This window comes from Aphelocoma coerulescens, chromosome 2, assembly GCF_041296385.1.
Source record: "Aphelocoma coerulescens isolate FSJ_1873_10779 chromosome 2, UR_Acoe_1.0, whole genome shotgun sequence".
NCBI lineage: Eukaryota > Metazoa > Chordata > Aves > Passeriformes > Corvidae > Aphelocoma > Aphelocoma coerulescens.
In genome coordinates, this window is record NC_091015.1 from 100,476,282 (window position 1) to 100,491,936 (window position 15,655).

Consider the following 15,655-nt stretch of genomic DNA (forward strand, 5'->3'; position numbering starts at 1 on the left):
GACGTGTCAGAGCTTTATTTCAGAACCACAGTGCTGAACCCAAATGCCTGCACAAAGGGCACCACAGAGAAGCAGCATTCCAGCAGCACAGCAGATACCACCAAAAACTGTCCCCTTGCAAAACTCATACAAAGCCTCTGAAGGCCAGCCATACAACCAGCACATGGAAAAACTGTAGTTTAGAAGCAAGAGCAGAAATATCAAACACCAGACTTCATACACTGTGAAAGAGATCTGCTTCAGCCCTCCCATCAGCAACAACTGCTACACCTTTTAAATAAACAACACACAGTGTTGTCAGACAACAAGGATTTCCCCTTCTGCATACAAGGAAAGCTACAGAAGGAGAGAGCAGCCTGAAAGCTGCCAAGAAGTGGCAGTAAACAGCTCAGGTAGAACTGATTCATGGCTACCTCAGGCAATGGATTTCTCATAAGCAGCTACCTCATACCCAAGAACTTCAGCTCTCCTTACTAAGTATGATTAGAAATTAAAACACTAATAGAAAGCTACTTAAAAGCATTTTCAGTTGACAGGAATCACAGCAAACATGAGTGAGTAAGGAGACCGAAACCCTCAGATTTCAAAAATGTCTTTCCTATGCCAATATCACCAGAAGCAAACAAAAAAAAAAAAAAAAAAGAAAACCTTGAGGGACTATGTCTTCCTATTAAACATTTCATTCTTTACCAATGAAGAGAATAAATATCAGTATCATACAAATAGCAACAGAAAGGACATCTGATAGAAAAGAAAAGGTTACTTTTGGGTTAGAGGTTTTATGTGTTTTGGCTTTTTTTTAATTAAAAAGGAAAAGAAGCCAAAAAAAAAAACCATCTGGTAAAAGCAGCACTATCAGGAGTGAGAAAAAACAAGCAAATAGCTCAATGGGAAATCCAGAATCCACCATGAAAGATTAAAACACACTAGCACCCTTTGACAATCTTCACTGTCCTATCATTTTCCTTTAATGCAGATAACTGCATTAGTAGGTATCCTATCCTAAAAGCACTAAAAAGGGAACAGTCATAAAACTGAAGGAGAAACAGGAGCTACTTGGGGATTTGGAGTACACTAGATATGGCATTATTAATTTCACTTTGTGATAAAACCTTTGCATTCTTCATTTTTGAGCATTAGCACAATTGAATCACCAATAGTTCATCTAGCAATCCTAATGGTGCCGAGTGTTTCAGCCTTCAAGTGTCCTTACTGGGCCTCAGGAACACCAGAGCAGGATGAACTTCATTTGGCTACAAAATTGGAACTGCCACCTACTATGGAAAATTTTTCTGGTTTCAACTGTTCTTACTGAAGCTTGAATCTGATTACAGTTTCATTTTATAAAAGGGTGCAACATATGATATGTTTAAACATAAAAGCAAATGTTTCAGAGATTTTTATGGCTTTGAGAGATACTAAGAGTTTATCACATTCTTCTTTGAAAACCACACTGTAATTACTTTAGCTTGGTCCTTATTTCAAACAAAAATTACTTCAATTGTTTCTGTGGGCCTTGTTAGCCTTTCCATAAAAGAAATGAGATTCAGCCAAATAATTACACAACTACTCTTGCATACTTTCCCCTGACTATTTTAACAAATATGCAAACTCCAATAAACCCTCAACATGATTTTTTTTCTTTATTTGTTTAATGAGAAAGGTCTTCCTCCAGCTGTTTTTCACTATCTGTTGAGGATGCTTGTGAGACATTGGATCAGACTCCAATTTGGTTTTTCCTACAGAAGATGTTTTTCTAGTATCATCATTTGAATTTTTTTTGCCAGTTGAAAGCAGATGAGAAGGATGTAAGTTCTTATATGTAGAGTCACCTTAAATGTATTGCAAAGGGACAGTTTTACACAACTAACAAACCAAATTCCATGAAACAAACATTATGTAAGAACACTGTAGCTTAATCATGAGTTTACCTTCCTCTTAACTGTTCTCTAGATGACCACTTATTCCCTTGGAATGCTTCCCCATAGCTATTGTAACACACAGTAAGTTTCACTGTTTCCACTGACAATGCAAACCTGACTTTTTGTCAGCAGTAGAGGCACACATAAATAACAGTATTACTCTTGTATCAACTTTTTTTCTCTGACAGGCCTAAAAAGTATGTTTTTTCTATTCAGGCTGTCTCTGGAGGCCGCTTTAATAACCTGCACCTGCATATTGAATACTCTGCACAAACAGATAAGGAAAGAAATCTCTCCTGACTTTTCACTGGTGAACAGCCAAGAAGGTAGTTGGTCAAATGAATTTATTAACAAAATAATGATTGGTTATTACTTACATTGTACTGCATATGATGCCAGGACAACAGCAGAATTAATGGGGCATGACAACCTGGAAAGGTTAGGAAATAATTTTATTTAGACATAGGCTGTACATACATCTTATTAAAAATGTCTCACAATTAGTTCAGTATGAGAAGAATAATTTAGCTTCAAAGAGTATCTGATGTTTTCTTACTAAGTTTGATTGTTACAGCACAGTACAAGTGGATATTAAACAGCTCCTTAAGTGAATGGTAGTAACTAAACAGAAAAGGACATGCTAAAATTCTTGCTGGATGCTTATTTGGGAAAGAAAAAGGAGAGGAGATTTTTATGGAGCTCTGGACATTACTTTAATAGCTGCATTCTGGTATATTTAAAACCAGACACAAACACTAAAATTAGCCAAATGCCAAGCACAAAGACAGCTCTGATCTTATGACCAAAACTGACTAAAAAACAAAAAAAGCCAACACCTATAGGCAATTGACATCTGACAGCAAGTACTTGGACCATGTTTTCCTTTCTATTTTTTTTAATGCACAAACAGACAGAAATGGCAGCCAAAGAAATCACTGGGTATGTGCCCACCATATAGGTTATAAAACCCTGAAATCATGAGAAACGATAGCGTGAACTGCCCTTTGATACTCCCTTGATTACTGCATTAGGCAGCAGGTCCCCAGGTTTGGAATTCCATGCCTGGCACACCAAGCCTTGCATAAATACCTCTGTGGCTAATATTGTGCCTATTGACATACATCATCTTCTACAGCTCATTCACAACAGACTTCTAAACTGTTCATAATAAGTGAGCTATGTGAAAATTTGTAACATTTCCTAGTGATGTGATTTTCCTTTAAAGCAATGTTTCACAAGGCATATTTTTGGGAAAATTGGGATAATCAGTTGGGATAATTTTACAGCAACAATATCCTCAGGTAAAAGGCTTTTTAATTTTATTTTAGCAATAATTACAGAGAAATTGAAGATTCTTCTTATTACCTTCCTTCTGCAATATCAGTCTTCAACTGCAGAAAGAATAAATGCCTAGAAAAGATTTTTTTGGAAAAGAAACAAATGTGCATTTATTTTTAAATTGTATGATTCAAATAGCTACATATATTAGTTTTGTATCATTAGATTTCCCAGCAAACGATACAAACAGATGAACAAATATTAGTGGCATTTACAAATATGCAATCATACACCCACTCACTCTCACAACATTTTTAAGGATTTTTGGCAGTCTCTACTGCAAATCCAGGGCCACAGTATGTATTAATGTCACAATTAACACTACAAAAACCAAACCACTACTAAACTGGGCTCTTTTTCTCCCTGGAATAGTCACTTTTAATGCAACTTTAAAAAAAATTTAAAAAAAAAAAAAAGGCAAAGCACCCCAAATCTCAATCAAGGTTGACTGTGACAGTCTATCTTGGAGCTACTCAGTGGAGGATGAGACATTTCTCTAGCAGCGCATGCTGACAAAAAGTTCTTAATTCTGCAAGAGCAGTGCAGTCTTCCTCTTATTAGTGTGTTTGACGATGTTAGTTTATAGTGATACTGAAGAGTGGGTAGGTGAAGAACCTTAAAGACCAGATCTTAGAAGAATTTCAATTTTAAACTGCAGAACAGCTTAAAACTGTGTGATTAACAAATACCAAAAGAGGTCAAAAGCTAAATTTTCTTCAAGAAATATAATTTCACATGTTGTACTATTTATATTCCCAAGTCACTGAAATTAATAAGCAATGAAAGTGCTACAGAAATGCCAGATTAATGGCCAGATTAATGTGTGCCTTCAAATTCTAAACACCAAATAACAGGCACTGAACAAAACAAGTATTCAATTAAAATCTTGTGATAAATTGATTGAAAATTGCTTATGATCCACGTATCGCACCACCCCAAAAACTCAGAGATGGGTTAAAAAAGAAAACTTTGGACGTCTACTGTAAACTGAAGCATTATTTATCTTTGCATGTTACAAGTAATGGGCAAACTAGAAAACAAGAATTGTTATCTGTTCTTGCCCAAAAAAAATAAACCCCACCCTCCCACACCCTCAGCATTAAATCTACCACACATGTTCAAAACTGACTCACTGTTGATACGAAACTTCTAAGATAGATAGACCTAGGGCATGCAGACTCAAAAAAATTTAAAAATTCAAGATGCAAATAAACATACTTTTAAAACCTATATCTTTGTATTAACTTATACTCCATCTGTATCTCAGAGTTGTAGGCTGTGTATACCAGAAACTACTCATCATGAGTATAACATCAAGCTATCCAATCCAAATGCATTCAATACCAAGAGTCATACAAAGTTATCTAGGTAATAAAGCATAGTTTGCCAAGCTGCAGATATAGAAAAGAAGGGATTTACACATTCCTAGTTCATGAAAGCAAAAATCAAACAGAAATTACCTGGTTTGTTCTTGCTGAAGTGTGTTAGGATCAGGTATAAAAAACCTTACGCGAAAATGAAGGGTGCAGGGAAAACCTCCTGCAATATTTTAGAAGAGCAAATAAATTTTTAGTTTAAAACTGAAAGAGCCTAATCTTTTCATTTCTGTATTTACAGAAAAAATATATGAACAACCACATAATATCTCAAGTATTTTTTTCAAGAAACTAAAAGAAACTATGAGAAGTCTCTCCTGATGCCCCAACACCAGCTTTAAGAAAATGCTCTCAAATGTTGTAGTGCTTTCATTTAAAGTACTTTGCATATGATACTTTGCATAAAAGGCATTATTGACCCACCTTTGCCTTCTGAGAATTAGAAGAGAGAAAAGCACTAAATATACTTGAGGTGTCTCTGCTGGGATAGTGCTCAGTTATATCTTACATATAAATACATGAAATTACAGAAGTTCATCATGCTAATTTTGTGTAGGAATTGACATAAAAATGTATGATCTGTAGCACAAGGTAGAAATGTGAGTGCTGAAAAACACAGCTCAAGTGTCACAGCACAAACTGGGACACTGTCACTCAGTCCTCCTAAGCTGCTCTCTGGCCAGGCTTACGCTGGCTGGCCTTTCTTGGTTAGCAATTCTGTGTTACCCAAAGCTGTACAAAACATGACATACTAGCAAAACAAATACATCTGAAAGAGTGTGGTGTTGGTTTTTTGGTTGCTTTTAATAAAAATGCATAAATTTGTTTTTTCTCACCTATGTGAGACAAGAAATTGCCAGAACCTATACATGAACCTGCCTATGCTTCCGTCATTTAAAACCCCCTCTTCCTCTGCTTCCCTCAGGAGGAATTTACTGGCACCACAATATGACTGCTGCTTTCACGGCCACCTAAGCATGTCTAACACTGTTCAGAAATCAGGTTTAGCTGCTATTATAGCATCAAAGTTAATGATCTACCAGGTCTTATTTCCACTCAGGTAGGAGTAAGGAGAAGTAGAAGGATCTGCTGAAAAGACTGGCAGACACAAGAATTACTCTTGAAGAAAATCTACCATCTGGACAACATGCATTTGTTTTAGTCATAAGAAAACAGAAAAACAGAACCACAAAGTTACAGTCAAGATAGGAAAATCAAGTCTTACCTTTTAACTGTTTTCTGATAGGTTTGCTTGGCTCAAGCCACCGCTGTGAAATGAAAAACTATTAGATGGATTAAAAATATTTACAGAAAAATAGTGGGTTTTTATGTGCATCTGTGTGCATGTATATGTGTGTACACATACATGTGTATGTATTTGTACACACATATACATGCACACGCATTTATTATTTACTATACTTACAGGTGAATCTACTGAAGTTTCATTTTGCTGTAAACCAAAATATTCCTTCTCCGTCACACCCAACTGGTTATAGGTCATATCCAACAAAATCTGTCCAGTGTCTTGTTTCTGAAAACAAGAAAAGTTTAGAAGTGAAACTCTGCAACACTTACACATTTTAAGATACAATTAATTGAAATAAATGGTTTTGGTTTTTTTCCTAATGTAACTCATGAATGAAAATAGCTGCTAATTCATCAGTCGAAAGCTTTTCAGCAATAAGGACTTTATCTTGATAAAGGTTGGGGTTTCTTTCCAAAATACACTAGGCATATGATATTTCCTAATATGAACAGACATGTATTCTAGCCCTTGATGTGAGTGCAGAAAATTAATTGTAAGCAGACCACCTCTCCCTTGCCCACAGTGGGAGCACTGCCCTTCTCCAGAGTGGCAGTCTGCAGGCACAGCTTGCAGACACGTGGGGCTGCTCTGGCCCCTGCTGTGACCACCGAAGCAGCATGCTGTGCTTCCACATCAGCTGATAAAAAGCAAAGTGAGTATACACTAGGAAGGGAAAAAAAAGGAGGAGGAAGCTGTGATCCAGCCATAAGTTCCCATACTTCAGCCTGCACTCTCACTTGCCCCTCAGTGTCCACAAGCTCAGCTGCCATTCAGCCACCCCATTTTCTGCCTAGATGTCCCTCATGACAGGAATCACAGAACTGGGGCAAAACAGTATCAAACAGGCAGAAGAGATCAGAAGTGTAAGGCTGGTATAATTTCCCCCAAATCAAACAAGAATATCCTTGCCATGGCACTGTGGAGAACAGATTAACCAACTTCTGCCAAGAAACACTGTGAACCAATTCTATTAAAAAAACCACCAAACACTAAATAAAATACAAAACCCCCTCAACAAGACTGCAATCCTAAAAATGCTAATAGGTAATAGATAGCTCACTGTATTTGGTTTGTGTGGCTAGATTTTGGTAGTGGGGAGGCACCAGAGCAGAGATTCCCCTGCAGCCTATGGTGCAGACCATGGTGAAGCAGCTGTGCCCCTGCAGGCCATGGAGTCCCACAAGAGAGCCAGAGATCCACCTGCAGCCTGTGGAGGATCCCACACCAGAGCAGATGGACACTTGAAAGGAGGCTGTGAACCCATGGGAAGCCAGCAGTGGAACAGGCTCCTGGCAGGGACCTGAAGACCCATGAAGAGAGGAACTCACACTGGAGCAGGTTTGCTGGTAGAACCTGTGACCCTGAAGGACTCCACCTCATGGAGGAGTGATCCATATTGCAGCAATTTGTGAAGAACTGTGGCCTGTGGGAAGCCTGTTGGAGAAGTTTGTGGAGAACTGTCTCCTGTGGGAGGGACCCCACACTGCAGCAGGGGAAGGACTCCTCTCCCTGAGCACTGGGAGAAACAACCTGTGGCAAACTGCCCGAAACCCCCATTCCCTGTCTCCCTGTGTCACTGCAGGGGAGGAGGTAGAGTCTGGGAAGGAGGGATAAGTGGCAGGAAGGTGTTTTTAAGATTTATTTTACTTCTCATCCTGCTCCGATTTTCTTTGTAATAAATTCAATGATTATCTCCAAGTTCAGTCTGTTTTGCCTGTGACAGTATTTGGTGAGTGCAAAGCTGTATTGCATCTTAGCTCTAGATTTTTATATACAGAATTGTTGGACAGAGCAAAAATTGGGCCAGTTTGCTTTTTTTCTAGCGAAAAAAAAGAAAATCAAAGAAAACGAAGTTTTCCAAATTTCTCTTTCCAAATTCCAAAGTTTAAGATTTTTCCAAGTGTCTCTCTTAAAAGCAGAAATAACCTGCCCAACCCTCTCAAAAAACCAAAGCTAAACAAACAAAATCTCAGAGGAAAATTATTGAACTCCAAAAAGCACTTTATTCTTGAACAAAAATTCAGCTCTGGTTTTATTAAGTTCTGATTTCTTAAACAATTTTTTTTTTATTTTTTAAAATAATCACTTGAAACAAAGGACATGTACAAGCATGATATTGACAACATTTCTGTGGCTGGCCCCAGTCTTGCTCAGTGTGTTCACTTACAAGCCAATGCAATTCTTTCCTTAAACCTTTTTTATAATACAACAGTCCAGTAAGTCCTGTTCAGAATAAAGACTTTTATTATTTTTAATAGGGTACAACACTGTTGTGATTGAGTGCTTTAAACAGCAACATATTCCACAGTCTTCCCTTATCTCATAGGAGCATTCTTCCTATTTAAAAAAGATGGGAAAAGAAAAACAAAATCTCAAGCAACAGACACGCACTTGGCCCATCTTATTTTGGAGGATGGAATTATTATTTTAGTTTTATTTTGGAGGATGGAATTATTATTATTATTATTGTTATTATTATTATTATTATTATTATTATTATCCAACACTTTCTACTGCTAGAGCAGAACTCCTAGCAGCTCATTTGTGACTTGAACGCTCAATGTTCACTGAGCAGTGTTACTGTGTTAGGCTGTTGGCCTCCTGTGAAAAGCTGCGCCCATTTTTCTGGAGTAAAGTCACATGTGGAGAAAACAATGTAACAACACCCAACTGTTGAGACTACCTTTTCTCCTCCAGCAGTCCCCACCTTATTTAACTTGCAGAGCAAACAGTTGAGGTCTCACAATAAATGTGAGTCCACACAGGCCTGTAAAGGCTGTATGGTCACTAAGAGCAGCAACATTGTCCCCTCCTTCTCTACCCCAGCTGTACATTCCCACTCCCCACCTTTCGAACAGGCTACCATTCCCTGGCATAGTCAAACCACAGCACTGATCAAATCCCACTTTTTTTCTGAAATAGCATAGGCCTAAAATCCAGCTTAGAAACTGAACTGTCAGTGATAGGTAAGGACCACATAACCATGCATTCCTTGTGACACAAAGCCATGGCACCATGTATCTAAGGCAGCTCTGTCCAGCACCATCAGTGACATTGCCTCCACCATGCAGACTGAGATTTGTCCACCAGAAAGTATCCATATATGTACACAAGAGGGCCCTATGGAAACAGCAGATGCCACTCTCTGAAATAATGGGCGTTTCCTGACACCAGCAAGTTCATCCTTAGCACTGACCATATTTATTTCCTCAGGGTTAGGTTTTTATAAGCAGAATGTTAAAACACTTTCAAGAGTCATCAGGACACCTGCACAACTCAGAAGGCTTAATTGCACACCTATGGTGCACACTTTTGACAGCACCTAAATGAGCTCCTAAAGTTATATTGTGACCAAAAGCAGTAATTACAGGGAATGGGACAGATACTTTGATGAAAGGAGTTCCGGAATATCAGGTTTCATTACAAATAGGGCAGGACAAGACCACAGAGGGTGAATTCTTCTGCTAATTTTTGGTTTGAATTTCAACACTTCTTCACAACAGCATTATCTCCTAATTCCTTTCTCAGTTTCCATGCTTCCAGTCTTTCATCCCAATCCAGATGCCTTCATCTTGCCTCTCCCCACCCCTTCACAATTGCATTCCTCCCTCTCCCCTAGCATATATGAATTGCTAAGCCTTCTCACTGCTTCCCTGTAAGGACAAGCAAGCTCCCTATGACATTCTTGCTCAGCAGTCACAGTTCTCTCTTTGCAATGTTCCCATGGGTCTCCCAACCCTAAACCCAGCTGTTCAGCCAGCACTAGCCTCATCCATCTACACATCTATTTACTTCTCTTCTGCCTCTCAACGTTTCCTAGAAAAAAATAATTTCCAGCACTACTTTTAAGTGGTTCCAGTCCTTGCCCTCTGATATTAAAAGCAGGTTTTTTCCCAGTGCCTAGATCAAGCACCCACTCCAGAAATCTAAGCTAAGTAAAAATGTTATTTTAAATTGTTCAAGTCTTCTTGTTAAAATTCCAAGTTATAAGGGGTTTTGTTGTTTTTCAAGGAAACGTTTATTTCCTTAACTTTGACATTGTTTCAAGAAACACTTGAATTCTTTTTCAGTCTATATGCCTAAAAATGACCACACAGCTCACACTGTACAATCTTCAATTTACTTTGTACATTAACAGTTTGGAGACCTAGGTGTAAAGTGAGGCAGACTAAGCATGTCACACCACTGCTTCTGAATTTTGACATCAATTCCAACACAATTCATAGCCACAGCATATTCAGATATTACAATGTGTCAGGTGCTTTACAACACATCCTATTTTTGCACCCCTGTGCCATAGGAGGAGGGCAAAACAACACGAACACTGCTCAGCTATACTGGATGCTCGAATCAAGTTCTCCTTAACCCTATCAAACATTAGGGCAAGTACTTAAGACATGCCTAATCAAGCTCTTACTTTTCTACAATGAAATTTAAAAAATTATGGATATTCCTTACTAGTCTGCACTTCTATAATAACACAAGCTCTTAAGATAACCTTAAGAATTTCAAAGTTTTTACTGAAAAGAAATATTTTCAAAAAGTTTGAGTGTTTCCACCCTGAAAAAAACTTTCCATTTATTTCACCTTCATGACATCTACCAATCCTTATTCTGAACTGTTAAAAGCTTTGCATCAACCACCTCATAACCACACACTATTCACCTCCATTTAAATCTGTCTTCAAATCAATTACACCTTATGTTGGATAGGGCAAGAATTAATACTTAAAGCAGTCAAATAATTAACACCTATTACATTCTACCCATGCCACAACAAGTTCCCACAACATTTAGGGGATTTAAATTAGTCAAATTCAATTTTTAGTAAGTTAAACAATTGTGAAGAGAAAATAGCCCTTCATTATTTTTTAATGTCAAATACTGCCTAGAATCTGGGATAATCAAGACTCAGTGCCCTAGGAACTGCATAAACTTAAGGTAAAATTGTTAGTTCCTTGGACTAAAGAGGTAAATATGCAAGTAAAGTTCTTCAGTTTGTTATCTTCTACAAGGTAAGTGGTACAGAGTGACAATTTAAGAGGACATATCTCCCTGTCCTCTGCAGAAGCTTTGCCCCCACTTTCTGGTGATGATAACCTCCCAGTTAAGCACCACCTAAGCTTTTGCAAATTCAGTCTCACTTCAGACACAATACCAACTGCCCCTCATGTGCTGTTTGAGGACCTTTCCTAATTTAGCCTGTAACACTAATTTGCAACCAAACAGCTTGTGTCCTTTGGTCCTAAAAGATGCATGAGCTTGAACACAGTGCTACCACTTTCTTTTAATTTCTGCAGTAATTTTACACACAGCTAATTAGCTCTTCTGCTAACTCTGTCCTTTTTTCTTCCTGGAATTTATTTACCCACCTGATGCTCTTATTTGATCTTGGAAGATTTTGTTCATCTAGAATAAACAGAACAGGCTCTTTCCTCTTTCCGGTCTTCTGCAGAGCATCCTAGTTGTACTTTCTATGCCTGCCTGACTGGAACTTTCCTCTTTTGTCTGCAAGTGGCCAGGATCCACATGTGACATTCCCTGGAGGGTTGCCTCAATGCCAAGACTAACATTGTTAATACTTCCTTGACACTGGCTGAAGATTCTTGCCTGGTGCATGAAAGCACTCACCTTTTTCAGAACAGTAACACATGAGCAGCTCAGTCTGCAAACTGTTGTTTGCAACTGAAAATTGAGCTTATAAAAACATTACCTCATCTCATAAAAGCTGTTAGTTTACACTACTGATTTCCCTCACTGCAATTACTCCTTATTCAAGATAACCAGCTACCTCATATTCCTGTATCTTTTTATTGTTAATAAGGCCTCAAACCTGATATTTTTGATTTTTTGAAAAAGTTTCAAGAGCAATAGGTTAATGAAATCTGACAGACAAGAATTCTCTTTATCTCCTTGCACTATTTAACTATTTATTTTCACCAAGATCTACTGCCACCTCCTCAGCCAACTCCCTGTCCATCCCGTAACGCTTCTAGATTCCATACACTTTAGCGCATATTTCCTGTATAAAGGTCATACAAAATATTTATCCAAGGACAGAGGTTTAACCCATTGCATTTCCTCTGCCTCACAAAATTATTTAAAACACACATGTATATAAGGTTAATCATTTCAGTTCTAACGTTGGAAAAATCTCCCCTCTGTTAATTCTTTCCTTCAGCATTTATTATGAAGTCATGCCTCACAAAGGGCTAAGACTAACAAGCCTGCTGCAGGGCAGATCATTTTCTCAGTGTCCTCAAAGGCATCATCAAATTTCATACTGTCTTACTGCTTTCCAGTTGAGTATACTGACCTGTCTCAATACAAAACTAAATATTTGCTGCCAGCCTGAAACTTCATACGGCAGTTCTTTCAACATGCAGGGACACAGAGCAGCATTAAACTGTCTTGTACTATCAAACAGTACTGATTAGGAAAATCTGGTGACAGAGATACAAAAATTCTGCGTATTGCATTTTTCTATGAGTGGTTTAAAATTATAAAACTCACACTCACAATCAAAAAGAACTTTTAAGACTTGTAACTCTGTGCATTATTTTAAATATACTGATAGTAATTGTAGGTGTTCATTTTAACAATCATATTCCTTCTCAAACACTGGAAGAAGAAACTTAACTGAGGTGGGAGGGAAGGAAAAAACATTCCTTATAATTTGAGCCTCAATTCATGCAACTTTTTGAATTATTACAGCCTCATCATCTTATTTCTAGAAGGAAACCCTATTACAAAAAGCCAACTAGCCTAAAAGCAGAAATCACAGGTAATAAGACAAAAACATTAACTTAGATAGACAGTGCAATTCAGAAGTGATCTGACCCTGTCAGTTTTATCCCTTCTCCAAAGTCAGTTTACTGGAATGACATCCTTCCCAAGTGGTCATTCCTGGTAAATGGGTCAAAGTAGAGAAAACCCAGAAAATTCCTGCATGTTTATATCAAAAGTTACAGAAAAATTTTCATTATTGCACTATGTAATATAATAATATAATAAATACCTATTAAACACACTCAAGCATGGTATGTGAACAAATTCTGTATGTATCAGAATGACAGCAAACATTTTCCCCAGGTGAAAAGCCTATGCATTATAGCCTTAGAACAAGACAGAGGTGACATCAGAGACAGAGGTGAGTTAACCTTATCACAAAACTGAAACACCTGAAGTTTTACTGGGAGCTTCACGAAAGCCTGGATATAATTAAACTCGAGTGCAACATTCAGTACTAAATGCAGTCAAGTCTTTGTCTCAAATGTAGTTTTGAAAGAACATTTCCAATTCTCGTCTTCCATGCACCTTCTATTCTTTTCCTGGACTTTGGACATGTTCCATCTAAGTACTGAAACACATAATGGTGGAACAAGAAAGGCCACTTCAGCCTTGCATAGTTAACATACATTTCCCTTTGGACTGTAAGCAGTGTAGTGGAATGTGTCTGTACTCCCATGTGAACTTTCTTGATAATGATGACCTAAAACCAGCACACATAAGTTATACTGATGAACTCTTTGTGATATCACGAATACAAAATTCAGGTTCACTGGAACTGTAGTATGAACACCTTTAAATAAAAACAATGAACAAAAAAGCCAATCACTTTGTTACTCTGACAAAGCAACAAATCCAGGAGAAAAATGGCACTGCTCTCTTGCAATTAAGTCTTTATTTACAGCTGGTTGGGATACCAATATTCTTTGGGATAAGTGACTAATAAGAACAAATTTTCAAAACGGAAATTACGTAGCTGTCTTCAGGTTTCTCAATAGATAGAAAGTTCCTCTGGTTATATCCATATGCAAAATCTACCTTCCTTCTTCCTTTTTCCATTTCTAGGATACTTGGGTTTTATTCACCCTGCTACAGACAGAACCACTGGGAAAACAAAGTACCATCTGAAGTAGCATTCATCAGAATGATAAAGAAGAAAGAAACAGATAAGTATAACTACAAAAGTGCCATGCAGTTTGTTAACAAAATTTGATGAAAATCAGCTCTGTGGGTTCTACAAAGATCCTGTTTCTAGGGAATGAAAAGAAAGTTTTATCTCTATTCTTCCTGTTCTCTTAAAGATGCAGTATTTTGAGATACCATGAATGTTCTACCATCATTTTAAAGATGTCAGTACTAGTTCAAAATTCCAAAATATATGTTGTTCCCAGTGTTGTAAGTTTAGACTATTTAATCTATTATCTTTCTATTAAATTTAAATCCACCCCATATTTCGTAGTCTTGAACACATTTGCATTGTCAACAAGATAAAAGAAATAACAACATAGGAATATCTATTTGTTTAAACTTATAGTAAATTTATCTTAAGTTTCTTCTCACCCACAATGTTTCTTTTCTTTAATGTTTTTTTTCTACATAATCTCCTTATGGCTTTGAAAGAAAGAACTCCTTTTACAGTAAGAATTCTGTGTTCAGAGAGCTGCTCCATGACAAAGCAATGCTCAGTTGTTTTCAGTCCATTGTCATTAGAATGAGAGAACTCTCCAATTCCACTTATGCTATTAAGTGGACAAAGGCCAAGCTGCAAGCATTCTGCTTTTCCACTTTTACTTTCCAGTATTTGTCGTTGAAAAACATAATCCTGTCAATGAACATAAAGCCTACTTATGCATATGTGAATATTAGCCTAATGTTAGCTCAAACCAGAACATCTATCCAAACTTTGAGCCTTCACAGATCAGAACCAGGTACCACTAGATCACAAACAACCCTTAAAAATTTCCAACCTTAATTTTCCACTGATAATCCTGAAGAGAAATGTTCAAAAGAAAACACTACACTTTATGCTTAGAAGAGGTGATCCTGTTCAGTTCCCATTCCCGAACTCCAACAGAGGAGAAAAATTCAACATATTTCAGCAATAATTGTAAAAGCTGAGAAAGTAAAAAAACTAGAAAACATATTTACAATATCCACAAGACATAGTAGGTCTTTTTATCCACGTATCTTGTATCTATGTCTAGTCACTTCAGAAAGCACCTTCATTTTAATAATGCAGTACTACATCATTTAATACATTTCTGCTAATTTGTCTTCTGAATAATCATGCCCTGTGATATGCATATTTAATTTATTTAAAATATGGAATTGTCAATTAACCTGTCATCCAGAAATGAATTAAATGTGGAGAAAAATATCTTGATACCAGAAACAGTTTCTCTAAAGCAGCACAGAAAGACTTCACCAGTGGGGAAAATCTGTTCAGAGCAAAACTTAGTGTCCTTCAGTACATGGCCAGCTGATTCCCAGACTGATCAAGGACCCAAGTTATTCTTTGCTCAAAGACATGAAACTGAATTATGTTGGCAATTAAAATAAACACACACACACACATAGAGTCAGGCAAAAACTTCACAAAGCTGAATTTTTCTGCTAATGTAAGCAGAACTTGGACACAAATTTTCGGCAGCTGGCTTCAAACCCTTTTGAAAAATGGACCTTATGACACTACCAGAGTGTGGCAAAGCCTATTCTTAGGCTGATATCAAGGTTAAATAATCAGGAAAGGCCATCCTCACTGAAAAGTGCAGCCTCCCTCATTACCAGTATGACAGCTCAGTACTCGAAGAACATAAATCTTCTGCGAAACCTCTTCCTTTTTGTAGTCCATAATACAGCGGGGTAGCCACACTCCCTGCTTGTTTTAACTAGAGCAATAATGAGTCCTACATCACTCCTATG

The 15,655-nt window shown here is 37.5% G+C and overlaps 1 protein-coding gene across 4 annotated transcripts in view; it reads right to left on the bottom strand.

The window, feature by feature from the left end:
* The window catches only part of PTPN3 (protein tyrosine phosphatase non-receptor type 3), a 164,750-nt gene that overhangs the window by 78,709 nt on the left and 70,386 nt on the right, over positions 1–15,655 (bottom strand). For 3 of the 4 annotated variants that reach the window (XM_069004157.1, XM_069004160.1, XM_069004159.1), the window contains 5 exons: positions 6,063–6,170; positions 5,862–5,919; positions 4,721–4,799; positions 3,288–3,332; positions 2,300–2,352 (listed from right to left, as the gene is read on the bottom strand). In XM_069004157.1, coding sequence (XP_068860258.1) covers positions 2,300–2,352; positions 3,288–3,332; positions 4,721–4,799; positions 5,862–5,919; positions 6,063–6,170 — 343 coding nt within the window. The remainder of the gene's footprint in view (positions 1–2,299; positions 2,353–3,287; positions 3,333–4,720; positions 4,800–5,861; positions 5,920–6,062; positions 6,171–15,655) is intronic. The other variant, XM_069004158.1, reaches the window with a different exon arrangement.